This window comes from Strix uralensis, chromosome Z (assembly GCF_047716275.1).
Source record: "Strix uralensis isolate ZFMK-TIS-50842 chromosome Z, bStrUra1, whole genome shotgun sequence".
In the NCBI taxonomy this organism is placed as follows: Eukaryota; Metazoa; Chordata; class Aves; order Strigiformes; family Strigidae; genus Strix; species Strix uralensis.
The window spans coordinates 102,317,288-102,344,160 of record NC_134012.1 but is presented as its reverse complement, the minus strand read 5'-3'; the positions used below and the strand labels follow the sequence as shown (position 1 = coordinate 102,344,160).

At 49.8% G+C, this 26,873-nt stretch overlaps 1 protein-coding gene across 2 annotated transcripts; it reads left to right on the top strand.

The window, feature by feature from the left end:
* The first annotated feature begins 330 nt into the window (after positions 1 to 330).
* On the top strand, positions 331 to 16,530 carry FECH (ferrochelatase). 2 transcript variants are annotated; one of them, XM_074856745.1, is made up of 11 exons: positions 331 to 440; positions 2,827 to 2,932; positions 4,157 to 4,276; positions 4,655 to 4,803; positions 10,845 to 10,979; positions 11,517 to 11,623; positions 12,974 to 13,072; positions 13,803 to 13,910; positions 14,888 to 15,052; positions 15,461 to 15,520; positions 15,984 to 16,530. In XM_074856745.1, exons 1-11 carry the CDS (start codon positions 374 to 376, stop codon positions 16,119 to 16,121), a joined length of 1,254 nt encoding a protein of 417 aa, XP_074712846.1. In that variant the 5' UTR covers positions 331 to 373; the 3' UTR covers positions 16,122 to 16,530. The 2 variants fall into 2 exon arrangements, with proteins under 2 accessions (XP_074712846.1, XP_074712847.1); XM_074856746.1 differs by lacking the exon at positions 331 to 440 and adding an exon at positions 1,128 to 1,229.
* The last annotated feature ends 10,343 nt before the right edge of the window (positions 16,531 to 26,873 follow it).

Here is a 26,873-nt window from a genome sequence, read left to right as displayed (position 1 = left end):
AGAGCCCAGCTGTGCAACCCTGGGCTGCCCGAGCGCTTTTTTTCCCCTGTAGCGCGCTGCTGGCAAAGCAAACCTTCATAACATCCCCCCGCCCAACGCGAGGGGTGCCCGGCTTCCAAAAATACTCGATATTGGGTTTTTTTTTGTCTGGATCGCGGGGTGCTTCACCCTCTCCCTTCTGGGTCCTGTGGTAACGGTCGCGCACAGGGACTGTGAGGGACGGCGCAGCCTGAGGGACTCCCGGGACGGCCCCGCCGGCTCCGCCGCCGCCCCCCGGTACCGCCCCCGCTGCAGCGGAGGCGGTACCGGGGGGCGGTGGCGGAGCCGGCGGGGCGGTGGAGGCTGAGGGGCGGCGGCGGGGCCGTCTGAGGGAATGCAGGCGGCCGCCAAAATGGCCGCCGCCGCTGCTGCTGCCGCCGCCGGCCGGGCGGCGCGTTATCGTGAGTCTGTGGGCGCCGACCGCAGCCGGCGGGAACGGGGCCGGGGCCGGGACCGGGGTGTGCGCTGAGGGCCGGGGGCTGCGGGGCCGGGAGGGCAGCGGGACCGCCGGCCCCGCGTTATACAACGCCCGGGAGGTGCCTTTGCGTAACGCTGCCGGCTCAGCCGGGGCCTCCGGTGCCCGCGCCGAGACCCGCTGGAGCCGCCTCTGCCCCGGGGGTCGCGGGGACCGCGCTGAGGGGACGCGGCTCCATGCGCGGGGCGGGCGGGAAGCGCGGGGCGGGCGGGGGATGGCGCGTTCCTCGGGTTGAGCTGAGGGCTGTGAGGCTCGGGAGCTTTCCCTCGGAGAGAGTTTGTCATTCTCTGCTGCTGCCGGGCTCGCTTTTTTATTATTTGAGGGGTTGTTGCGCTTGGGGTTTTTTTTGTTTGTTTTCCCCCTCAGGATTTTAATTTTCAGTGAGGCACTTCCCTTTTTAGAACGCGTGTAAAAACCATCCTTGTTTAACAGTTCACAGGTTGGGGGGGTTTTTTTAGTTTTTTTTCTCGTTTTCGTGTTTGTTTTCCCCTCAGGATTATAATTTTCAAGGAGGCACTTCCCTCTTTAGGATGTGTGTAAAAACCGTCCTTGTTTAACAATTCACAGGTTGCGTTTTTAAAACAAGGCCAGGTTCAGAATAAAGAGTTGCGAGTCAGATTCAGAGCTACCCTGACGCGCTGCCTGCACAGCCGTACGTGTTTTAGGTTTTACGCTCGGTGTGCTCCTCCGGCGGCAACTCTTTTCCTTACCTCTTGTAAGTACAACACGTTCCCCTGTCCCTGCTGTAGCGGTGGAGTAACTTCACCTCATACCCGCCCAGAGACACCGGTGCTTGTCCCGGGACCAGTGGAAGCGTGGGTACACCCCGGGGACCTGTTTGGTCAGATAGGATAATGCCGTTTCTAAAACTTTTATTAAAAGAACACTTTGACCAGCATTCCATCAAGCTGGGGTCGTGGTCGCCGCACACCCTGTGCGTTCTGCGCCGTGTGCTTTACGGTGCAGAGAGAAACGTGCCCAAACCTGGCCTGAAGTTCCGCAGAATCAGAATGGTTGGGCTGGAAGGGACCTTAAAGATCATCTAGTTCCAACCCCCACAGTAAAACAAATGCTTCCTGGTATCTATTTACAGCCACTGAAACATCTCTGTTCTATATAATTCACATACAGTGTCAGTGCTTCAAAAAGTAATAACCCGAGAACTGGAGGGAGAACGTAAACATTTGAAAAGAGCCCGTCAGGCATCAGCGATGCTTGAATTGAAGTTCTTCAGCTTTCAGCCTTTTCTGTCTCTGCAGACACAGGCATCCGCAGCTACACGCTCGTAATCCCGAGTAAGAAGCTGCATTTTCAAGATGCTTTTCGCTGTCGTTGATCTCGGCAGGTTTTGAGGGCGTTCAGCATCTGTTCGGGATGTTGTTAGGGACCTGTGAACCATAAGATGCTCTTCTCAGTGGGTGGATGGGTAGCTGAGGAGGTCTGGGCTGTCGGGGCTCAGTTGCAGCTGAACTCCTGCAGTCTGCTGAGGGAAGTGTCGCACCAAACGATTGCTGGAGAGCCGGGGACGTGGGATTTAACAATTTTTTTCGGCTTGGGCAATTCACACTATTGTTGCACCAAAAAATACCGTGTAATGACTATGAACTCCTGAGGAAAACAAAAGCGTGCTTTTGACAAAGCAGACTGTAACCAGCATGTGGGAAGTAAAGTGTCCTGGCTTTTGGCTGATGCTGAATCCAGGAATAATAGAAGTCGCTGGGCTGGGTAGGCAGAAAGAAGGCTGCCCACCTCCCGGGGAAATGGATTCTGAAATTGCTGCTCAGTGCACCCGCTGCAGGATCAAGCTAAGGAGCTGTGTGCTTATGGCTGACCTACGTTGCTGAAGTTTGCTGGGGGCCCTAAATTAATGACTGTCTAACCTACGTTGTGGAGGTGGTGCAGAAATACTTGGCTTGTCTAGAGGTAGCCCAGGTGTGACTGTACCGTGAGGGGCCACATAGCTTCACACACTTAACCCTCGCCGTGTCAGCCCTGCGTTGTTTCCCTTGTGTTGTCACCCGTTACTTTGGATTTACAATCAGAGCTTAAAGATTAGTGAGGCTTTCGTCTGGGTTTAGGTAACTTCCTGGTATCTGAAAAGCTCTTAGTGTACAGAGTGTTTAAAGAAAGGCAAAAGCTTGCAATTTCCTGACTTTCTTTGATTCCAGGACCTGGAGCTTAAGGGAGAAAATGCCAAGCAGCACGCCACTGCCAAGTGTGTTTGTGTAGCTGCTGAGGGATTAGTGCCTGCCTGGTGAAGAGGCCCCTCAGCCCGGTGCGAGGTTATCAACATGCTGTTATCTTTCTTCCAGCTGTAAAAAGCAGCAGTCAGCTGAGGGTCCCGGTACGATGGAGGGGTCAGGCAACTGCAGCCGCAGTGACAGAGAGCACAAAGCCTCAAATTCAGCCAGAAGCACGGTAAGTTTGGGGCGAGGTGCGGGTGGGTGTGCCCTGCTCGCCTTGCCCTCTGTCTCTCTCTGATACCGTGTGCGGCCTTCCTGGCAGAGCAGAGCTCGATACGTAGTAAAACACAGCAGGGACGGGGCTTGATCTAGCTTTTTTGTGCGTGTGTGATTGCTTTTATCTGGCTGGCTGCATTCACCCAGCCTCTTGTCGCAGTTCTGTGGGGCAGAGGAGGCTGCCTTGTGCTCTGCAGAACGCGCTGGCCCGTGGTGAGGCCTGAGGCAGTGCGGAAGCAATAGCAGAACAGACAGTAGGATGGTGTTGTTATTACTGGAGGCTCTGGTTCCTGCTTCCTGGGTTTTATTCAGCAACCTCCTGGCAGACACTCCAGGAGGAGGGGAATGGGAACTGAGGCCCCGACCCATCGGAGCAGGCCTAGGCTCCTCTCAGTGCCCCTCTGTAAGGCTCTGGCTTTAACAAGAGGAGGGCAAAGCTCCTCGTGCGGCCTCGGCTCTGCCTCCTCAGGAGGTGAGAGATCCTGATTGCTGGGCTCCCTTGGGCAGGGGAAACGTTTCAGTGGGGAAATCCACCTCCTGGGTGAGAGTTGTGATCAGCAGCTGTTTCTGTAAAAGCTGATACCGCTGTCTGCTCCGCTCTGCTGTGCTGGGAGGGACGCTGTCCTTAGGACAGCATGCCGGACCCGCGCCTGCGTGGAAAACCCCTTGTGGAAACAAAACCCAAAACCAACAACCCAAACTAAACCAACCCTGCACTTATTTTATGTGTAGAACGGCTCATTGCTACTCTCGCTGCTTCAGGAGGAGCTGTGTCTCCAAAGTAATGAAGACAAGTCCTGTGTGGGCAGCTCGTCTGTTTTCTGCAGAAGCTGCTGCTTGGTTTGGTTGGAATCTGCAGCTGGCATTCAGCTGAGATAGTCCTTAGGCCCTGTTTTATAATCTCCCTTACAGCCTTCAGCTGCAAGATAATTTTCTCAGTATATTTGCAGTTAAACTCTGTGTTGCAAAGTGATTACTTTTTTTATAAAAAGTAAAGATCATGTAAATACTTGTCCTCTGGTTATTCATGCTTGTAGTTCACATTTTTACATAAGCAGGATGAACTTCCAAATAGGATGCTGCTTTTGCAGAAGACATATGCAGAAGGATAATGTTTTGTAATAATAATAAAGAAAAAAAAGCAGTAGGTCAGTAGGATTTGAAATATCTCTTGCTTCCGTAGGAAACCTAAAACAGGAATCTTGATGTTAAACATGGGAGGTCCAGAACGGCTGGATGATGTGCACGATTTCTTGCTTCGTCTCTTCCTGGACAGAGATCTAATGACGCTTCCAGCTCAAAAGTGAGAAATACCATGAACTTCTGTGTTACAGTTAGTGTTGGGTGTTGCTGTCTTAGCTGTAGGCTCGGACATTTAACTTTGGCGTATATTTCTTAAGACTGTTTCATCTTGGGACCAGTCGGTGCAAGAAATGGTGTTATAATTTTCTGGAAATAGGTGTGCCCAGATTGTTCTCTTTTAATTGCAAATTGTGGTTTCCTGTTATCTAGTAAGCCTTGGGAAGGGTGGTGGAGTATAGCATTAAACAAGCCGTGCAGGACTGGTTTGCTGTAATCCGGAGAGATTGCCATGGAAGAACCCACTGCAGCGGAGGGATTTGGGGAGAGGGGTGGTGATCTGGGTGGTGATATTAATACGTGTGCCTTTGGAATGCTCTAGTAAACTAGCACCATTCATTGCCAAACGCCGCACGCCGAAAATCCAGGAGCAGTACAGCAGGATTGGAGGCGGATCGCCCATCAAGAAGTGGACGGCGGTGCAGGGAGAAGGCATGGTGAAACTGCTGGACAGCATGTCTCCGCGCACCGGTACTGACCTTGTTAAAAGTTTCTTTTGCTTCCTGTGCTGGAATTAGACACTTGTACAGTAGCTTTTGCTTCTCCATTTTGACTGTGTGACCAGTGTTTTCAGTCCTGCTAGGAAACCATGACAAAGATATTGCAGAAGTTCTTATTCGTTAAAAACTCAGCATATGCAAAAGCGTGGGGTTCCCACACACGCCAGTACATTTTTGTGCTGTGCTCTGCACGGTGGAATGGCTTTGATCTTGGAGAGTACTGTCAGTGCTCCTTCAGCCTGCAGTAACGCAGTGTAGCGCCAACAGCCAAATGTCTGCCCGCCTTCTGAGGCCGGATCCAGCGTGTGCTGTGGCCCAGCTGCCCTCTCTGCCCGTGCCCACGGTAACTGGCTTAAAAGCTGCCCTGGGTGAGCCCACCCTTAGGTGCTTTGGCCGTGTTTCATCTTGCGCAGCTTGGGCCATCAGGAGTTGGGCATCTGGCCTGTGCGGGTGGTCTCTGCTCCCTCTTTCACCGAGGGAGAGTTGGGCTTGGAGAGACGGTGATTCAGTTCATCTTAAGGTCACTGTCAAAGGGCGGGCCCGGCCTCTAAAGGTGCACTTGTCTCTCTCCTTTGATTCAGGGAAGAAATCTAGATGACTGTGATAGGCAAAGTGTGTCTTCTCAGATGGCTGAAGCTCAGGGACAGGAGTCTCCGCCGGTGTGTAACGGCGAGGCGTCACGCCTTGTCCTGTCAGCCCTGCTTGAGCTTGAAGAAGTCTGCACTGAAGACGAGTGGTTGAGCCTTAGCTGATGAGAAAGGGGAATGTATTTCACGTGAACAAATAAGGCAGGCAGGGGAGAAGGGTGTTGAGAGTGGCGTTCTCACTAGCATAAAAGAGTTGGAGATTTGTGACCAGCGGCAGTGTACTCTCATGTAATTTTCTGCAATGAAGAGGCAGAGCGGGAGGATGACGCTGCTGCTGGGCTGCGTGTGTGCCCACAGGCAGGGTACAGAGCGCCTGTCTGCAGGCTTTCCTGGCCCTGCTCTGCACGCTGGTGCTATTGACTTTCACAGGGGGTGGGCCGTCCCGCTGAAAACCCACGGCCAGCTTCCCGTGGCTGCCGCACGCCCGCAGCAGCCGGCAGTGGGGGCTCGGGACCGCAGCGTTCCCTGCTCCCACTGCTCCCCGCAGCGCCCCTCCCAGTCAGGGCCAGCTTGGCCGGGATGTTCTGCAAGGACTGTCTGATGTAGAACGGCTCCGAGGCCAGAACTGAACGCTCTAAAGCCTTTTCTGCGTGCCTTTGTTATGCCAGCCTGAGCCTAAAGAATAGGTATGTGTACAGGAGGGTGTGGGAGCCTGACCTCCAAAGCCGTGGGTGTCTTTCATTCCTCTGAAATGTCCCTCTGCAGTTACTGCTTGGATAGACCCAGAGCTTTTGAAACTCGGAGTCTGTCACTATTAATAATGGATAAAAGAACACATACCTATTAGGCCTGATTTCAGGGCTGAAGAGGAGGTCGGTTGGAAGAAGAGACAAGGTTTCGTAGATGAACAGAGCTGGGCTTGGCCTAGTGATAGCGGTGAGCCGCGCCCGAGGGCATGAGCGGGAGATAAGGCCTAACAGTTTGGCTTGGGTGGGAGTAGATGCTGTCCTTGCCAGTTCTTGCTTGGTGATAAGAAAACTTGAAAGGTGCCTGCAGCCTCCCTCCCCGCTCCCCAGATAACTGAATCTCTCTGGACCTTGCTCCCTGCCAGCAGGGAGCTGTGACCTGCGCGGCTCACCCTCTGCCAAGCTCCCCCCACAGCACTGGTGTGATGGGAAGGGGTGTGGGCACCTCCCTGAGAGTCCTGTCACCAAGGGCTTCCGCTGCCCCATCTGACCGTGTGGCTGCAGCGGGCTCGGTATGCAAACACAGAGCTGAGCCCTTTCCCTAACGCTGATTTCTGGGGATTCAGCCACCTTCAGTCTCTCTGCTGAGAGACCAAATGGATACGTGGGTCGGTTTTTGCCCAGGTTAAGTGCGTTCATGGTGGAATTTGCACCAGTTTAGCTAAACTGCTCTCGAATTGGTTGTTAGTTGGATTTGACTTCAGGCTGTGTTGTTGCTCAGTTGGCACCTGCGGTGAACCTGTTTTTCTCTGCTGGTTGCTGACGGTGGTGGGTCATTTCCTTACAGTACCTTGTGAACTACAGTTTCTTGCTGTGTGACATTAAAACCATGGCGCTGTTAAACGTGAGTGGCAGCACTAGGAATTAAACTTCCACATTCACACAGCAGCTCAGGGGTGTCTGTGTCCTGCCTCTTACGGGACAGACGGAAGAAGACAGCGAATCACCACTGCTTTGATAAAAGCCAGGAGAAACAGTACCGTGATGGCTGCTCTGTCTGAGATGACCTGTCTGGGGGTCACCTTTGTTCTGATAAAGGCATTTCTCTGCATTATGCTTTTTGTTCTTGAAGCAGCAGACTGCCTTTGTGAATAGAGGGAATTAACGAGATCACTAAGCTGCCCGCTGAATTCCTCACCGGTGTGTTAGCTACACATAATACTTCTCATCCTGCCACTCCAACAGAAACACTAAACGTTTTTAATAGAAGAACTGCTGGAGTAAGAGAAGCCAAAGAGGAGAGCTCTTCATTCTCTTCAGCTCAGCAGCTTTGCAGTGCGTGGTGCAGCCAGCCGCCTTCTCCCTTCAGTTTCCATGACCTTTGCTGATGTGGTGCTGGCGTGTCAGGGAATCCCCCTCCAGGTCTGACAAAACGTGTTATTTGATTCCTAGCTGTTCTGTAGTTCTTTGTGGCACCTGCTTCAGGCTTGTGTAGAAAAGGGTGAGAGGTAGAAGGCTGGTAAATGGCTCTGGAAGGTGAAAAGTAATGCTCTTGGAAGGCTAGAACTACATTTATTTCATTTGTTCAGCATGTAACATGTCACTGATACCTTCATTTGGGTGACATACGATCCTTTTTTCCACCGATGCTACTCTCTAGCTTAATTCCAGCTGCGGTCCCTGCAAGTATAGTCAAAGCCTGAAGCTGAACCTGCACCGGGCTGCGGCATCCGGGGCAGAAGTGTTTTTAGCAGCAGCAGCCCCTGAAGGGTCAGGCTGGCAACAGGTTCTGAAGATAAAGCTTGGAAAGTTTATCTGCTTTTCTCAGTGCGCCACTCCCGCTTGCTTTTGTTTGGTGGCCGCTTTCCGTGAAGTTGTGCCCGCTGCTGTGCAGCTCTTACACCTGATAAGTCGTTTAGAGGCCTCCTTTTCTACCTAGCCGTAGCTGCAGTTTTAAAAATGGAATGTGCTAACCACTGAATTGAGTGCTAACCGTTTCCTAAGCGTTTCCAGGAACCTTGCAGCTGTACCCAGTACTGTGTTGCTTCAGGATAGCTTGAAAGAGTTGGAAGCGCTTCCAGGCTGAGCTGCGCGTTTGGGAATGTCGTGTGCTGGCGGGGAGCGCTTCGGGAGCGCTGGGCCCTGCTGATGAGTAACTCGCAGGTTGTGGTGACAGGACTGGAAACACATGGCAAAGAAGAAATGCTTTGTGTACTCATTTAACCTTGATCTGGACTTTTGGGGCACAGAGTTCGTAGTTGCCATGTCTTTGCCGTTGGTGAAGAGCCCGTGTTCGTATCAATAACCACCTCTGAAATTCCCTCCTGTATGAATTAATCTACTGATTTACTGACTTCTACTATACATCTGACATGTTATGCTTTGGCAGTGGGACTAATATAAAGTAGTAAATAAACAGCCTCACCCGTATCATCTGGGAACAATTTAATTTTAAAATGAAGCTTTGTTGTTACAGGCAGCTGTCTGAAAATGAACAAGAGTTCTTCCTTCCGAATGAGTGGGGTTGGGTATGCTCAGTACTCTGTAAGAATAAATCACACAAACATGATGATAGGAAAATCCATTTCTGTTGTTGGGGTTTTTTTAGTGCTGGCATCAAATAGGCTAATGTCTTGCAGCAGTAATTATATTTTAAGAAGGCACATCTTGCTTTTTTATTGTTTTTGATTATAATGGTTCTTAGTATTTCTTACGAGCTGTAGTTTAGCTGAGATTCCCTTGACAGCAGAATGAAAGCTCACAAGATGGGGGGGCCACGTTGTTTCTTTTGATACGCAGCTTTTTGTGGAAGGAGATGTCACTCAATTTCCAGTGGTTCTGACTCCAGCTGTAACAACAAAATGAACGTGTATACAGACACGAGAATCTCTCCTTCGCTGCCCGTGATCCAGGACAAAATGTAGTACCGAGGGAGTATGGCAAGAAGTTTCCAGGCTGGCCATGCTTTTTCCCAGTATGTCTTTCCCCAGGTTAAACTCCTCCTGTCTTTGCTCTGGTTCATCAGAGTTTTGTTTTTAATGCCATTTTAAAATGTTAATGAGGTCACTGGCTCCGGGGGCTCCTGAAGTTGGGTCATTATTTGCTGCTGCTCCCAGCTGGGAGCTCTCTTGCCTCCTGCAGAGAACTGGGGCTGACTAAACCTGTTTTCTGAATCCTGCATGAATGTGTGGAGCGGAGACCAAGCACGGGACATCTGCTTCCTTCAGAGACCTGTTAAATGTTATTTCAGAGCTAGTGACCCGGAAACCCTGAAAAAGAAACTTTGCTTTTGTTCTCTTAAGAACCTCTGTCCTCTACTGAAAAAACCCAAAATAAAACAGCAAGCCTCCCCTTCCTCCCTCCCCCTAACCAAACCATACTCCCCAAACCTCGAAGCCGATGCCTGAAAGATTAGAGGCGGAAAATGGAAGAACCTCATTCTTGGAGAGAATAACGTTGCCTCCAAAATAAAGTGTTTAAAGACGTGAAGATTTCTATGAAAACCTCCCCAGAAACTGGAATGAAAGAACATGTGTCCCGTGTTCAGTATCACTGGTCTCCTGCCCCAGACAGCAGTCCCGGCCCGTGGGGGTTTATGTGCAAGCGGAGCAGCCTCCCCAGCGAGGGGGAAAGCAGCTTCTCTTGCCAGGATCCTGACCCCAGCAGTTGCATAGATGATGGTTCCACCTTGGCTTGTTTTTAGCTTTATTTTATAATGTGGTTAATGGCAAGGAAGTGGGAAGAAGTGAACTAGAATTACATCTGCATCAGTGATGAAGGGAAAGAGAGCGTGTGAGGGAAGTGCACAGGAGCCAGGTGTTTGCTGAAGCAGGACTTGGAGCAAACGCTGGGTGCCTGGAAATCCTGCTGGAACGCCCCTGCGGTGCTGGGCCTGAGGGCCTGACCCTGCAAAGGCACACGAATCCTTCCTGTGCTGAAGACACCCTGTTTTGGTGACTTCTCTGTTGGCACCTGGAGCATGAAAGGGATAAAATTACCTGGTTTTCTTCAGATGCCTTATGGGCAGCTGATGTCTGTGAGGTGCAGGGCTGTTTCCAGTTGGAAGCTGATCCCTGTAGAGCAGAATATCTCAGTGCTGGCACACAGAATTGCAGCCCAATTATGTTTGAAAGTTATGTAAACAAAATTTTCCTGGAATGTGCAAACTGCTTAAGCGAGATGTTTCCTTTTGTATGGCAGAATGAAGAAAGCCTTGTCTTTCTGAAGGTTTTGCATTTTAATTACATTGGTGTGTGTAAAACCTCTGATTTCAGTGAGCAAGTTGAGCTGTGCTGCTAGGAAGCCCGTAGCATGTCTGTGGCTGGGCTCTGTGTTAGGGTGTAGCAGTGTTCATTGAGCATCTCAGTGACACGTTTTTACCAACACGTCCTTTAAATCAGAACTTGCCCAGTAAAACATCAGAGCCCTGTACAGTCTGGAAACCACGCCTCTGCTAATCAAAGCAGAAGCAGAAGAGTGATGCTTCCTGCAGGAGCAAACAGTAGTCTAAATAATTTTTAAATTCTAATAACAGCAAAGTGAGTTACTGGAAAAATACTTGGCCAAAGAAAGGTGTGTTTATATGACAGTGGTTTAGAAAAGTACCTGGAACATTGTCAACAAGTTTACTTTAACAGTTTCAGTCTGTCTGGTTCTGTACTTTGTACTTATTAATGATATGTTATTGAGAGTTCTTGGGTTTTTTCCTGCAATTTCTTTTCGTGTGCTTTGGCTGGCAGCACCTCACAAATACTACATTGGCTTCCGGTACGTCCATCCCCTGACAGAAGAAGCGATTGAGGAGATGGAGAAGGATGGCATCGAGAGGGCCATCGCCTTCACGCAGTACCCGCAGTACAGTTGCTCTACCACAGGTGAGCATCGGGCAGAGGGGAGCGCGGGGCTGCGGGTGGGTGCGAGCTGTCCCCTCTTCCCCAGAGCACCCCTTCCCGCGGGCCTCGTTGCCAGCTCGGCGTCTGCAGGATTCACTGTCACTCTGAATTTTAAGTAGAAGCTTTTGAACTGAGGATAGCTTTATGTTACCACTGTTATTGTGAGAGAACATAAACTGAAGGAACACGACTGAGTAGGCTTTCTTCATGGAAGCTACAACAATAATTGTTCTTCAGTTAATGGCTTAGCAAATTGTTCTTGGCTTGTACGTTGTATGAACTTTGATATAATTGGTAGTTGTACGAACTGTGATATAATTGGCATGTTGTATGAACTTTGATATAATTGGTACGTTGTATGCACTATGATATAATTATTCCCGTTTGAGGCGCTCTGATCTGATTTACGATGGCATTTTAAATATGTAGCATTTAAAAATACTATAATACCTTGCTAAAGAACTGTTTTAATCTGACAGGTTGCTAATGCCTTGCCTGAATTTATGTTTTGTATTTCAGGAAGCAGTTTAAATGCCATTTATCGCTACTATAATAAGAAAGGGGAGAAGCCAAAGATGAAGTGGAGTATAATTGACCGATGGCCCACACATCCCCTTCTTATTCAGGTAGGGATGAGCCTGTGCCGTTGGCAGTCAGAATGAGAGCTGTGGGCTGAGCAGGTCTGGTAGGTCACCAGAGTGGCCTTCCTTGGGGTTTTGTTGGGTTGGTTGATGTAGGAGAAACTTGGTATCTTTGCATTGCCAACTGACTTGAAAACAACAAAGAACTACATAAATACAGATGTTTATTGAGTTTCCTTTTTAGAAATATTTGCTACCAGTCAAAAGACAGTGTAATGTTAAGCAACAGAAACATTCTGAGGAAACACTTCTCTTAGATTAAATCTTAGCTTCTAACAAAGCTTACAAGATACTTAGCTATAGAAGGTACTAAAAGAAGATTAACTTATTTGCTGATTTAGGCTGTGTTGATAGATATTTATTTAAAAAAATTAAAAAAAAAATACTTGAGAAGAATAACAAGAATGCTTCAGTTTGAGGGTACATTTTAGTTACGGTAATGAAATGTGTCTTGTCTACTAGGTATGAAATTACAGGGGAGTGATGTTTAGTTCATGCCAGATGTTTTAGCATAACACTGGGTGAAAGTGACCATTGCACACATCTTGTTTCAAAAGCGTAGTCCTGTTATTGTCGCAGCGTTGGCTGGAAAGATCCTCTAGAGGTCATTAGTCCACATTCCTGCTCAGGGCAGGTCTGTGCCCGATGCACACACAGATCAGTGGTTTGTCCGGTTCTTGTCCAGCAGCAAAGAGGTCATTCTAGGCATGGCACTGGCTGCAGCAGCAGCAATTAAGGGAAACCTTGCTCCTTTCTTTTCAGAAAATGTCTTTGTTGGGGAGCTTCTCCTCTAGTTTGGGTTTTGCAGTTTTTGTGGTGTGCTGAACAGATGATAAAATGACTGCTGGAAGGCAGGGTGGAACTGCCTGCAGTGTGTGACCTTCCCCTGATGCCGTGACACTGCTATTCTGCACTCCCTGTGCCTTCAGTATGTGCTCTCCTTGCCTTCAGTGAAACACCTCAGCCGGATTTAGGAACCTTTCATACCTTCAGGGAACCCGCAAAATGGTTTCCATTAGACAGAGTACATATATAACGCTTTTTTAAAAAACTGATTCTGTTCTTTCCATTTGTTACCGGCATCTTAAAGCCACTGGGGTGATGAAAAGTTCGCGGGGAGCTTTGGTGGGTTGGGCCTGGGCACTATGATAGTGTATACTCAACAGTATGTAGCACGTGCTGCCTCTCACTATTGCCCCACGCGTACCGAAAGGGGAATTTCGAAGTTTTTAAGGCAACCTGGAGCATTGAAGCTACCTGTCTCAGGTTATCTGAGAGCACGTGATGCCTCTCAGTGTTTCTGATTCAGGTCTTTGCTTTTTTTTTTCTGAACAGTGCTTCACTGATCACATACAGAAGGAACTGAACCTATTCCCACCCGACAAAAGGAAAGATGTCGTCATCCTCTTCTCGGCTCACTCGCTGCCCATGTCTGTGAGTTCCGTTGGGTGGTTTCTGGCCTTGCTAGGCCAAGGTCACGCTGGCTGGGCTGAGCGGGAGGGGACACAGCTCGCACCCCCCCCCCGGGTAAGGCCATGGTTGTGGAAGTGCCAGGGAAACACGAGGGTGAGTGGGAGCCTGAGGCGGAGCTGAAGGCGTGGCGCCTGGGCTCTGGTTACTATCAGATCTACGGTGCTGCCACCGTTGTAGGTGGGGCGCTGGGTTAGGCCAGGCTCAGTAGAGCTGCTTTCGTGGCCTCACGAACTTGCCAGCTCAAACCTGGATGGTAATGGGGGGGAAAATTTGGTATTTTCTCACCTCTAGAAAGCAGTAATAATGCTTTCCCTGAAGGAATGACAGTAAAATCTCTGCAAGGTTGCAATAAATGAGTTAATCCTCAGTCAGCAACCAGCAGCTGCAGTGAAATGGCTCTCAGATAATTTTTCAGAAATGCAGCGCTGTTACCGAAGATAACCGTATCTACATGTGACGATAGAAGAATTTATCTTTTCTCATGAGGAGGAGGACGAGGAGATGTTCTGGTGAAGCAGCTTCATAGTGGGTTTTGCTGGGCCAGAATGCAGTTTTTCTTCCCTGTTTTGGATGAGCCAGGCACTTGATACAGCCCCATCACATGCAGCGTGCTCGCCTTCCCCAGTCTTTAGGTGGTCTTTGCCCAAACATGTTTGCTGGTAGAAAAATGTCTGGTGTTTCTGTGTTGAAGGTCGTGAACCGTGGTGATCCATATCCTCAGGAAGTGGGAGCTACTGTCCAGAGAGTCATGGAGAAGCTGAACTACTCCAACCCTTACCGGCTGGTGTGGCAGTCCAAGGTACGTGTGCCACGCTAAAACTCCTCAGGTGATGGTGTTTATGATCTTCCAAGCTTAAGAAGATCATAACCTCAGTGCCTTTTTCCCATTTCAGCAAGTATTTCTGCTAGAACAGAATCCCCCATCTTTTACTCAAATTCGGTCTTTCCAGATACTCTTTATCCGCAGTTTCTTGCCTTTTTTGTGTATCGCACCTTTTTAAAGTAGATTTTTGATGTGTCTGATAGAAAACCTATGATCTCATATCATCTGCTTTGGCATTTATCTTTCTCTGTTTGGAGGAGTTATTGAGCACTGACTGGATTTTTAAGGTGTTGCTTTTTGAGGATCTGTGAGCCGTTTTCCCAAAGTCATCACTGTGATACAGACATTCGTAATGACGATAATCCAGACAGGCTTCATTATTCTTCAGGAAGACTGCTTGTGTTACTTTGTACTTATTATTACTACTGCAAATAGTGAGGAACATAAGTTTTACCAGAATTATGTGGTACAAGTAACCCTACGTTTTAGGGGCATTACACCTTTTATACTGTTGTTGTCTTGTTCTTAAAGCTGCATATTATGGTACATCAGCACCGAATACTTCATGGATAGAAGAGAGGTAAGGATAGTTTGCTACAGCTTGGTAACTTATTTAAAGGGCAGGTAAACCCTGTGCAGTGGTGGTCAGGGTTTTACTGAACTGGCAACAGTAGACCTTTATTTAAACTTTCACTGATTTTAGTGAGAGTCTCATTTAGGCCAGCCCAGGTTCTGTTTCTTTGGAATTTAAATAGCGGAACAGTATGTCTTCATAAAAAATTTAATGGAGAAAGTGAGAGGTACTATCAAGAGCAGGGAAATACAAATAACTGGCTCCATCTTAAACATAATCTGGTCTGTGCTGTCCTACTTAAGACAACGTGGGTGTTCTTTGTAAGAATGATTTAATGAGGGGGGTTTTCTTTTTTACTTCCCTCCCCCTTTTCTTACAGGTTGGACCAATGCCTTGGCTAGGTCCGCAGACAGATGAGACCATTAAAGGACTGTGCCAGAGAGGGAAGAAGAACATGTTGTTGGTCCCAATAGCGTTTACAAGTGACCACATTGAAACGCTTTATGAACTGGACATTGAGTATGCCCAAGTTTTAGCGAATGAGGTAAATGTTTTATAGCTTTTATAACTGTTTGGGTAGTGGTGCTCCAAAATGACTTTTTCTGTTTTGAAATTTGCTTTGTAGTTGCTTTTTGCAATATGATTTGGGGCAAATTTAATTTTTCTGTAAAGTGAAAATTAATCTGAACTGGCTTAACTCAAATGAATTTTTAGCAACACAAAACAGGTGGGAATTTGTCTCTCTAGATTTAACTACTGTCCTTACTGAAAAAGAATCATTGATTTTTGGCAACAAAGTGAAATTTTGCATTATATTTATTTTTGCTGTATTGAAAAACATGGTATTGCATTTAATTAATTTTGGGGCAACTTCTGAATGAAGTAGAAAATATTTTGAAGGCTGGCTGGTGAAGGGTCTGGCAGATTTAACTTCTCCTTATTTTTGATTCAGTGTGGAGTTGAAAATATCAGAAGAGCAGAGTCTCTTAATGGAAACCCGCTGTTCTCCAAGGTATCTTCTTTGTTGCAGTAGTTGTAAATATTTGCACTTGTGTGTCTCCTCCTAGATTGTGTATGCCTTCTTGTAGTTTTCAAGTATTTTCTGTTTAAGAGCGAAAATGGAACGCCCTTAGTCTATATACCACAACGTGTTTTCTTTTACCACAGTTTGTGGTTTGGGGTTTTTTTTAAAAAAAAAAAAAAAAAAAAGTTCAGAAGTTTGGTTTGACAAAAAAGAAAAACGGTTTTGCATTCATTTATAGTAATCTTTTAATGAAATATTTCTCTGAAGAGATTATGCCCGTGCACTTTTAAAGTGGGATTTTCCCCTGAAGTAGAGGAGGGTGGTGCTCGGAAAGCGTAGCCTGGTGGATGCACGGTTTGGCGATCTCACTAGTCAGTGTTCCACATGTTAAAGCCTTTATTTTATGCAGATGGGTTTGCTCACTTCTGATTTTTAATTAACTGTCTTTCAGGCTCTGGCTGACTTGGTCTGTTCGCATATCCAGTCGAATGAAATCTGCTCTAGGCAGTTAACCCTCTGCTGCCCGCTCTGCGTGAATCCCGTCTGCAGGGAGACCAAAGCCTTCTTCACCAGCCAGCCGCCGCTCTGAGCGCGGAGGGGGTGGCGGGGAGCCCCCCCCGGGCCCCGCAGCAGCGCTGCCCTGGAGAGGCCCTGTGACTTCTCCGCTGCCGGACCAGACTCTCCTCCGTTACACGCAGTCTCGGTGATGTTAACCTCACGTAACAGTGAGGAGCACTTGACTTTTTTGTTTTATTTTTCTTTTGTTTTTTTTTTCCTTTGGGAAGAGTTCGTAGAAAGTAGGGAAATAAGGGCGTTTATCCTGTGACATGTGAAAAGATCTCATTTCATCCGATTCTGATTGGACTTAGCGTGAGCCCATGAGTATGCACTGAGAAACTTACAAAACTTTTCTACAGATTAGCTTCTATTTCCTATGCAGGGATTTATTTGTATGCAGTTTTCCCATGAGTGCATTAATTTCAGCTTTCCAGGTCATAGTCATTTGTTTTGTTTATGCTTAAGGTACAGTATAACCAGTGCAGTCGCCGATTGTCTCTTTGGAGAGTGATTTTTCAGTTGGGTTTGACGATCAAGTGATTTCTAATGCTTTTTAAAGTCTATATTTTTTTAGAACATAAGGATAAGGCTTTGTTTTTGTTTTTTGATCCTGCCAGAAACTTCTGGTGCACGCTTAGCTGGGATAGTAGAATGCACAAGATTTGTTTACATTTTCTAGAAAAAACACTCTCGTTATCTGCAGGAAAGCCTCCGCATTTGAAGAGCATAAAATGAAAGGAATAAGCCTGCTGGGTGAAGCTGAAGAACGTGCTCAGTTGAAACAAACTGTGTATGTTTCCAATCTAGCAGCTATTAGCAGCATGTGTGGAAACATGTTGGCTTACCTTTTAAGCAAAATGGCTTTTCAAAATTATTATTAAAAAGGGCTTTCTCTGGTTAAGTAAATTTAGGAAGTCAGGCTTGCTCTCCAGAAAGTTTATAGATCTGCTCTGTGCTTTCTACTGTGCCACAGTGCTGTGGTTTTTGTGGGATACCTACAGAGTTCCATAGGTATAATTGATCTAGCTTAATTCATGTTGTTGTTTAAAACTGAGATGATAAGTCAGGAGTAATTTACTGTGCAGGTGCCTGAGAGCAGGCAGCCCTGCAGGCTGGCAGCTGTGTGCTTACGCACGCCTTTCTCCAGAGCTGAATTTTGCCTGCTAGATTTCTGGCACTGCTCCTGGGCCGGGAGTGTGTGCCCGTCACCCAGCTAAACTTCTTGCTTGTTTTGGCAGGCGTCTGGGTGCATGAAGGCTGCTGAATCCACTCCTGGGTAGCAGTGGTAGTTTTGAAGAGTGAAAAACCTTTTCAGGGCAGTATTTCCTCACTGTCAGCACCGGGACCGGTGTCTCGGTGAGGCTCGGGATGGGCGGGGGCTTTTCCAAAAGGCTGGTGGCCACACAGCACGCCGGAGCTCGGCGCTTGAAGTCGTTCAGGGCAGGAGTACCCCAGCACCTCAGTTGTGGTCCTGGCGCCCGGGGACCTCTCCTCCTGGGGGGGAACAGAGGGGCAGCGAAGCTGTGACAGCGTTCTGTGGGACTGAGCCATACACATGTTAGTCTGGCTGTCAGCTTCGTGGGGATAAATGTTTACTTTATGTAGTTAGCACTGAAATGCCGGTACTTTGGCAATGCAAGTTTCCTGTAAATCAACGATTCAGCTAATTGTGGTGTGTGAGAAGCAGATGCCATGCTGCTCGGACTGTTTTATTTGCTTACATAACTACAAGGCATGAACAGCTTGAACCTCTGATCTTTCAAGGGTAGGGTTGTTTAAAAAGAAGATAGGCCTCTGTTGGCAAAGCAGGGGTTTATCTTGTTCTGTCTTATGTTGAAAGAATTAAACAAGGGATGCTAAAGACATGAATGGGTGCCGTGTCGAGCAGCCAGTGGGCCAAGTACTGCCATGGAGTAAATCCTCCTGCACAGCCTCATAGGGCCTGTGGCCTAATACCTCTTGAGAGTTGGTTGAGGAGTCTCCACTGCCGTACTGCAGCTTCCAGGTGTGATTATGGTGAGCCAGACTTAAATCCCTTCAGTGCCAGAACCTCCTACGTTACTGCTGTCCCTCATTGCTGTAGCAGAAAGAAGTCTTCCTCAACCCTTCGTACCGTGCCTGTTTGAGGGGCGGGGAGCCAGGAGCTGGGGCTTCGGCTCTCCCTTCCTTGCTCCATTCTTGGTCTCTGCTTGCTGCCTTGGCAGGGAAAAGGAGCACAAAGCTGGTTCCTGCCCTTGCTCAGGTGGAGTAGGTAGGGTTATCATGTGTATGGAAGGGTGAAATCTTCATGGGAAAGTTTTGAATCAATGTCAAAAGAATAAAAATGACTGCAGTATGCCTGGGAAGGGAACACTGGCCTTACGTCTCTCGTTGGACAAAGAACTTTCTCTGTTCCCATTTCTCTGCTTGACGCTCGTGGGTCAGTGGAAAACAGGCTGTTTGGTAAAGTCTGCCTACTTATACCTCTTTCCTACCAGCTGAAGGGTATATCGGCCTTCAAATCCAGGTTGTGACCAGCACGTTTAAAAGTGTGGCTGCAGCTGGAAAGTGAAGGTTAACTTCATGTGAACATTGCGATACTATAAATACAGGCTGGCTTTTTATTCCCATACTGAAAGTATTAGCTGGTACTAATTATGAGGCATTATGTTTGTCCCCAGTAATAAAAGGTATTTAAAATTCACTTTTTAGTATGCTAACCACAAGTGAGATAATTACTGAGCCTATTGCTGCTATTAGACCATGATGTAGAAATCACTTAATTTTCTCTCTTTCAGCAGATGGGTCTCATCTCACAGGGTTGGTGGGGTTCTTCATTTTGCTGAACAGATCACGCTGTCCTGCTATTTAACAGACATTATTTTGTCTTAGTGCAGCATCAAAAGCCTGTTGAAAAACTACCTGAGCAAGTTTAGCTAGCAACTCTGCTTAATATTTTTAGTAGAAATCAAGATAAGAATGAGACTAATAACCATGGGAATTCTGCTGCCGTTGAAATCTCCTAATTTCTGTTTGGGAGCATTTCTGACTACACTAACAGCGGAATTCATCTGACCTTACTTTAGATGCTTCCGAACTACATGTCAACAACTGAGCTGGTCTCCTAGGTACTATTTATGGTCAAAAGATTGTTTTAATGTGCATTTCTGAAAACGTATTCATCTCTCAAAGCAGATGTCCGCAACGGGTGGGGTGAGCTTGGCTCCGCACTGCCCGCGCAGGAGCGCAGTGCCCTGGCTCAGAGGTAGTAGCTCTGTTGCACATGTCTGACACGAGGAGATGAATCCCACCCGTTTACGTGCCTTCGTCAGCACTCTGCTGGTGACGTGTAGCCGCTGCCTTCGGGAGATTGCACTCTTCATCCTGCAGTTATGCGTTCAGTTTGCCCCTCTGGCAGATGTGAAACATTTGGTGCTACTACCTCAGGACCGGTCTCATCAGATCCTGAGCACTTCCTGCTCCGCTGGGATTGATCTGAGCACGTGGAAGTGTCAGCATCTGGGAGGCTCTAGTCCTCGGACAGTAATCGGGTTTGATTCTTTTCGTTATCAGTTACACGCCTGGTGCAGTACTTCATTTCACTGGCAAGTGTTTATCATTTACATCTGCCCTGACAAAAAGCAGCCGGTGGAAGTGAGCTGGGGTGACGCGCTGGGGCGGTGTTGTACCCCAGGGTTTCGGTGGGGAGAGCCAAGCCCTTGGGCCCTGGGGCGGCGGGGAGTTGCTGTGCCCAGCCCAGGTGTCTCCGCGTCTCTCAGGCAAACGGCTGCGCGGCCCAGACTGCGCCTGAGAGCGGGGATGAGGGAGCTGGGCAGCGAAATCTCCACGCCAGCGCTCCGGCGCTCTGGCCTGAGGGTGTCGGTTGAGAAATCGAGGGCTCAGAGGCAGCCCTTGGTGTCCTAAGGAAAGAAGGGGGAAGTAAAGCTGTTTGTGGGTGGAATGTTTTGAAGAATTTGCTCATGATTAGGCTGTTCTGATTTAACTCTCTGCAATTTTGCTTCTTTTTTTGTTCAGTTGAAGTTTTTCTCTTTTGGAGTTTATAAAATAATCTCCCGTATTACTGGCTGCATTTTGGAAAATGTGATTGCTTCCAAAAGTGGTGCTGTAACATTAAAAGGTGTGTGGAGAGTGTCTGTGAGCTCCCCCTGGAGAAGAGGATGTTACAGTGGGGTTCAGCAGGGCTGGGGTTTTCCTAAGAATAACTAAAAGCTCACTTCATTTTTCCTTTCTACCACCCCCGGAGAGCTGGAAATCAGTATGAAGTGTAAGATGCAAGAGAAAGAGAAATTCCTTTTATTTTTAATACCGGATGTGTACAAATACTTGCTTTTAGTCCAACCTACTTATTTCAGATTGGACAAGGACTTCCATTTAACATCACACAAAAAATTTGTATAATCTTAACTGTGTATCATTGGCCATAAAGATGGAATTTCAATTAAATTTTTTTTGGAAGAAATAACTGAGCTGTGTGTCTTCAGTAAGAGCCCTTTCTGATGGCGTTTGATATCTTCTCTCTTCCTTCGCTTGGAGCTCCAGACCTGCGCCCCAGCCTCGCCCAAACCCCGTGCTGGGCCGATCCCCGGGGTTTTCAGGGGAAATAACGGTGCTTGGCCCCGCAGCCCCTCAGGGCCAAGCTGGGCATGCGCCAGGGCAGAGTTGGCTGGTGAAGTTCCGTGAGCCACAGCCTTTCTCTGGGTATTTACACACGGGTTTGAAAACGGGTGTCCCCAGTAGTCGGAGCCGCTTACTCTGCTCACGCGGAGCTGTCTGTACGCGTGACCTTCCCGCAGTCGCTGCGTGATAATTTCACACTGATAAAGTCACCTCCGTGATGTCCCACAAACTCCGGTATCTGTTAAACTGGTCCCTTGCTGGAGGAGACCGTTGTGCAGTGAGGCTTTTGCCCAGGAACCTGCCTACCTCTGGCTGGGAGAGCTGTGCCTTTGTTTTGCCTTCTGTATAAGGGATCAAATCCAGCCCAAGCCTTTGTTTTGAAGGTGCAGCCTGTTCCCGAGCATGAATTACACCTCACCCCGCCTCTTCGGCTCCATCTCACCGTGCCTGGGACAGCACCGAGTGACCCTCAGGCTGTGGAAGGTGATGTAGAACACACGGGTGGTGCAGTTTCCTCCTGCTGAGGTCCAGCTTGGACTCAGAGGGGACGTGGAGTTGAGTGTCTGCTTTCTGTGAAAAGAGAGTTTGCGTATTCTCTGTAATAATGGGCTCAAGAAGATGTGAAGAAAAGATTTGCGCTAGTTTTGAATCCCACCTGTGATTGTTAATTTATTCAGTTATCTATTAACAGTCTCCAGGCAGCTTATTTCTTGTGTAAAAATTAAGTACTTGATTGATTATTTTCTAGAACAGTGATGAGAGTTGTTGTATACTTAAAGCTGATCCATTAGTGAACTCCCATTACCGGGTTGTGATGGGGGAGAGCTGAACGGATGGAAGATGGGTAGAACGAGGGAGACAGGTGATTCTTTCTTGCTTTCTTTTCTCTGGTGTTTCAGTCGGTAGCTTTGCCATTTTGCGTTTGAGTGGAGATTTGCCTCCATTTTGCACTGTATGGCATTTGAATAGAGTTTTGGCTCCATTTTGCACCGCTTTGCGTTCGAGTGGAGATTTGGCTGAGTGAGCGTGGCAGAAATTAGGCAAAGTCACATTTATCTGAATCCAGAAGCATCTCTCTAACGTTATGGAAGCGTTGGCTTGCTCTCCCTTTAGGAAGCTACGGTAGGGTAAAAAAATGTCTGTGCATCGGTTGGTCTGCGGCAACGGCCGACCTGCTGGCTGTCCCCTTCCCACCTCCCAGACGCGGCAGCGAAGAGAGAAGCTCCTCTGTGCTGGGCAGGAGCCGCAGCCCCTCTGCTGCTCTGGCGGCGCAGAAGCTGGGCTGGGCAGCTCCTCGTTGCTGGTTTCCACTGAGGTTTGTCTGGGCAATCGCCGCCTCAGGGGAAGCTGCTCGTCCCGCTGCGGGTGGGCTCAGCACGGGCGGGTCGAAGGCTTAAACTGATTTGTACCTCCTGGCTGGGTCAGACCACGTGGGGCCGTCCGAGCACGTACTGGCCGTGCTGTGTCCTTTATCCTCTGTGAAAAGCACCCACCTTCTAGCGACGCCAGCTGCGGTGCGCTGGGTGAGGGATTTATTTGTCATTCAGAACTTTCAAGCTCTCACAGGCAAGTTCTGCTCTTGCACGTGGCGCACAGGGATTTGTAAATTTGGACCGGGTCTAAAATCTGCCTTTTGTTTCCCTGCTAAGTTTGTGCTCATCAGTAAGTGGCAGGAAAAGGTTATTTAGCCTGCATCTGTTGGCCTGGCTGAACATCATCCTTTACCTGACTGCCTGGAGAGGGATTGCCTGGAGAGGGATGGGCGCTGGGACGTGGCCTTTTGTCCCCCCGGGCTCAGAGGCTGTGTTGTGAGCAGCCACCCGCTGACATCTGAACCCCAAAGGCCAGGAGGTCGCAGGGCCATAATGTGGGGAGGAAGCGCTAAAGCTGTCGCAGCCGTTGTCCTCCGAGGAGGGGACCTGCCTGCGATCGCGTCGCTCGCAGGGCGGGGAGAAGGGCCAGATGTTACGGGATGGGGACGGGGACACCCCGCTGCAGTTTGTAAATGGGAGTCTGCGTCCCCTGCTGCAGTAAGTCACTTTAAAGAGGGAAATGCTGCGCTCATGCTATTCTTGTTTTTAAGCAGTGGCTGGGGGGCGGAGCTGGTGTCATGGGAGGGAGCGGGTCTGTCCCAAATGGGCCACAGCGGTGTCTGAGCCTCATCCAGCGCGGGGCCGGGCACGGCAGAGCGATGCCAGGCGGCACCGGGCGCTTCTCAGCCCGGTTGCGAGGGCTCGACCCCCGCAGGACTGGAGCCGCCGCAGAGGACGTGGAGTTGGAAGTCAAACCTCTGTCTCATTACCTCGATGTCAAAATACATTATCCACAAAGCGCTAAGGAGTGACGTTACCGCCTGCTGATTTATGGCCAGGGTTCCAGGGTCTCTCCGAAATGCCTGTGAAGACACATTTACACTCCCTGGTGGCGTGGAAAACCTGACACAGCGGCGGAGAGCAGAAAGGCTCCGGTGGGGCTGAAAGCGTGAGCGCTGCGCCCACGCTGCAGCGCCTGGAAAAAGCCCTTATAAATAGCAACCTCTCCCCGCAGCAGGCCGGGGTGCTGGGGCACCTAACGCAACGCCAGGAGGCCTTTGACATGGCGAACCGCAGAGCGGAGGGGTGCAGCCGAGAGGGAGGGGGGCGGGTGAAGCCTCTGCGCAGCAGCGGCGGGGGCCGAGGTGCTGCGGCGGGCTGGGGACCACAGCCTCGCCCGACAAGTGTGCGACGCGCCCGGGACGCGGCAGGGCTTCGTGTGAGCGCAGGATTCTGCCCGAGGCGTCCAGAATTTATGTCGGTGGTTGAGATAATTTGCTGCTGTTAATTTTGGCTGGAGTAAATAACCTGAAGTCAATAGAGCTACTTGAATAATTATGTCAGCGTAATTTCTATCAGAAGACAGCCTGTCACATTAAACTGCAGCACTCTGCTTCCATTATCGGAGCTGGAGATAAACCGCAGATATTAAGGGAGATTTTGGGATTATTGAGCCTCTGAGTATGATTTAGACTAACGGTGTCATGTTACCCTAATGAACAACGTACTGTTTCCCAGCAGCGCGGCCGTGCCTTGTGTTGGTCTGAGCTGCAGCCGCTGCAATGGGCACAAAGCGCTCAAACTCGGGAAAATATGGCAAAACCGTGTTTCTGTAAGATGGCTGGAAATGCTCTGATGCTCTGTCAGGTGGGCTCAGGATACGCAGTGGGGACAGATGGGACTTAAATGTGCAGTAAATAATGTCCTGATGTCCCCTGCAAATGTGTTTGCTAATTGCAGCTACCAGGAATTTAATTAAGACCCGGGTTAATGCCCGCAGGATCAGCGGGGCCTTCCCGTGCCCGTGGGCTACGGCCAGACCCTGAGGTGATGACGAACACGGTTTCAGATGATGGTAAAGCAGAGCTGCAGGTGTTGGGCTCTTCCTCCCCTTGGCTTTACGGTCAGGGTAAGGCCGGGATTGCAGTAAATCAACCACAGGCTCGGTAGTTTCACGCAGTCAGTGTTTAGAGTCAGCATGTTTGTGTACCCTCCCTCCGACATGGATGCTCACATGGAAGAAAAACCCTGCTTTCACAAAAAGGGGAAAAAAGGAGCATGCTGCTGCCTGACAGCACATCCCCAGGCTTTTGTCCATCACCTCTGGCCAACTCTGCTGACTTCACAATCCGTGTTCTGTCCAGGTCCCTTCAAAAGGTGCCCGAGGCAGCTGTGTGTGGGAACCTGTTTTCAATATTCCACATTTCTTCAGGAAGATGCCCCGTGTTTGGCACAGAGGCAGCATGTTGTGTAAAGGCCCTGCTCCGGGCCAGTTCCTTCCCAGTGCTCCCAGCATCAACACCTCCCCACCTGGTAACTGGAGGAAGCGGAAGAGCTGGCCTGCGGGACATCGAGGCCTGCCAGTGGATTACTGGAAGCTGGGGGGGATCTGGACGTGAGCCTGCCCGGCGGTGCAGAGATCTTCTCTGATGGATGAAGTTGGCATTAATCCACCACGCCTCGCCCGGGAGATGCTTTGCTGGCGGCGTGGTGTGTGCACCACCCCTGCCCAGGGAGCAGCGGTGAGGGCCGGGAGCAGGGAGGTGATGTGAATTGTACCCTCTGGAAAGGTGCTTGACACAAATCCGTGATGCCAACGGATGCGAGAGCAACACTGCAGCCAGCCCAGATCAGCTCTAGGACGTACGACGTGCTGTGGAGGCGAGGAGACCAAGCAGATCTGGGTCTGAGGGATGGAGACTGCTGTGTGCACAGCTGAACGAGGGTCCTGGGGGAGGCTTTGGGGGCTTGTACAGGAGCTGGGGGGGCACCAGAATGGCGTTAGCAGCCGTCACAAACCGCCCCAAATCCAACCGAGCGGCCGAGTCGGCTCTGCAGGATTTGTGGTTCACAGTGAAGGCGCTACGACTGTCTGCCCTCATGGAGAAGACGGTGGGTCCCTCGGTGAGCGGAGCGGAGTCTTGGAATCATTTAGTGCTCATCGGGGACCCAGTAGCCCAAAAAGGCTTGAAAAGGGGATTGCAGCTTCTCACCGAGTCAGCACAGACCCGCTGTGCTCCTGCAAGCAGTGCCCGGCAGCTTCTGCCCAGCACCCCAGCACAGAGCCCAGGTGTCCCCGTGCTACAGAAACAGCAGGAAGGACCCTGGGGAGAGGAGTTTCTCTTTGAATTCTGCCCCGAGAAAACAGCCAGCTCCCAAGGGCTGACCTCGTGGTTTGGACGCTGGCTTTGGCATAAGGTGCGTGAGGTGCTGGAGGTGCAAGAAGTACCTTAATGGCACTTTAAATCTTTTTAAAACATCTGCGCCTGCGTGAAGGTACCTGGGGTCAAACTTAAGCTTCGCCTGGCCGCACAAGTCGGAGGGTTTGCGCTGGCCGTTTGCGCTCCTCACGGTGCCGGGACGTGAGGCCCCTGGCAGCCACCTGTGCTCCACGAACCGGCCCCGCTGCCCTCGGCGTTGGCCGCCCAGCAGCCTGGCAGCACTGGCCCTTCCCAGTGCCGGGGCCAGCCCAGGGGACGGGGTGGGTGCTGCCGGGGGGCCGGTTTTCTCCCCGGGCTGATGGAGAGGGAGCTGTCACGCAGAATCCAGAGCCCTCGGTCGTTCTTCTCCTGTCATTTTTAAGGATGATCCATAACGTGTGAACACCACCCGCGGTCGAGGCCTAATGACGCTTCTCAAGCGAGCGGCTGCATTTCCAAGGAAGTCTTAAACGAGCACTTAAGCTGTAGTGCTGCTGAGTGCCGGGCTGCGGGTGCCGGGGTGGCTCCGCATCCCGCGGCTGCGCTGGGCTCCTCGCAGCCAACTCCCACAAGCACTTTTATCGCAGAGTTATTAGGCCATTATGGTCTACGATTGTCTTTTACTGCCTTTGATTTCTTCTGTTGTCAGGCGTGAGGCAAGTGATGTGTAATATGATCCAAAGTGTTCTTGTTTGTTTTAATCTACTGTTTTAATATATTATGGCTTCCTGCCATTATGCCTTTCTGAGATGGACCCTGGAGTCACTCACAGAGGTTTTATATGTGCAGGAGCTGAAAGGCATTTTTCCAGTGGGTACATCTTATGGCAGGCAGAGCTAATCTTAGGTTTTTCTCCTCTGTGTGTGTGTGTGCATTGACGCTGGTTGTTTCCGCCTGAGCGTCAACAGTCCCACCACGCTGCCTATCACAAGTGTTCTTCCATCCTGATTGTTTTGCTTAAGCACCTCTGTGCCATATGGGCTAAAAATACCAGTATCGGTGGCACTGCAAAAGCTTCTGCTGTTTTTCCCCCAAAGAAAGGCAGCTGCCTTACAATGTCATGTGGTACCATGGCGTGGCTTGTCCTCCCTGCTGGCTTCCAGGCTTTCCTCCAGGATTCTGCAAGGCTTCACACCGGGGCTGAGCATTGGGCTCAGAAAAGGTGGCAACGCTGTGAGTTAAAAGCCCCACTGCCAGCGCTTCATCTGCCGTCGGGAGGGGCCTGAGCCGCGATCACCGCAGGGTCCAGCACTGTCAGTTCAGCCAGCCTGTCGAGGAAGAGGAGGAGGGGAGCGTGGCGCCTGCTCCTTTGGGCTGGGCTGCTCTGCCCTGCCTGCAGGTGGGGGGACTGTTTTGGGGAGCACCCCAGGCTCCCTGCCAGGCACTGGGGAGCGGGGGCACCAGCTGGGACTGGCTGCCCCGGGATGCCCCTGC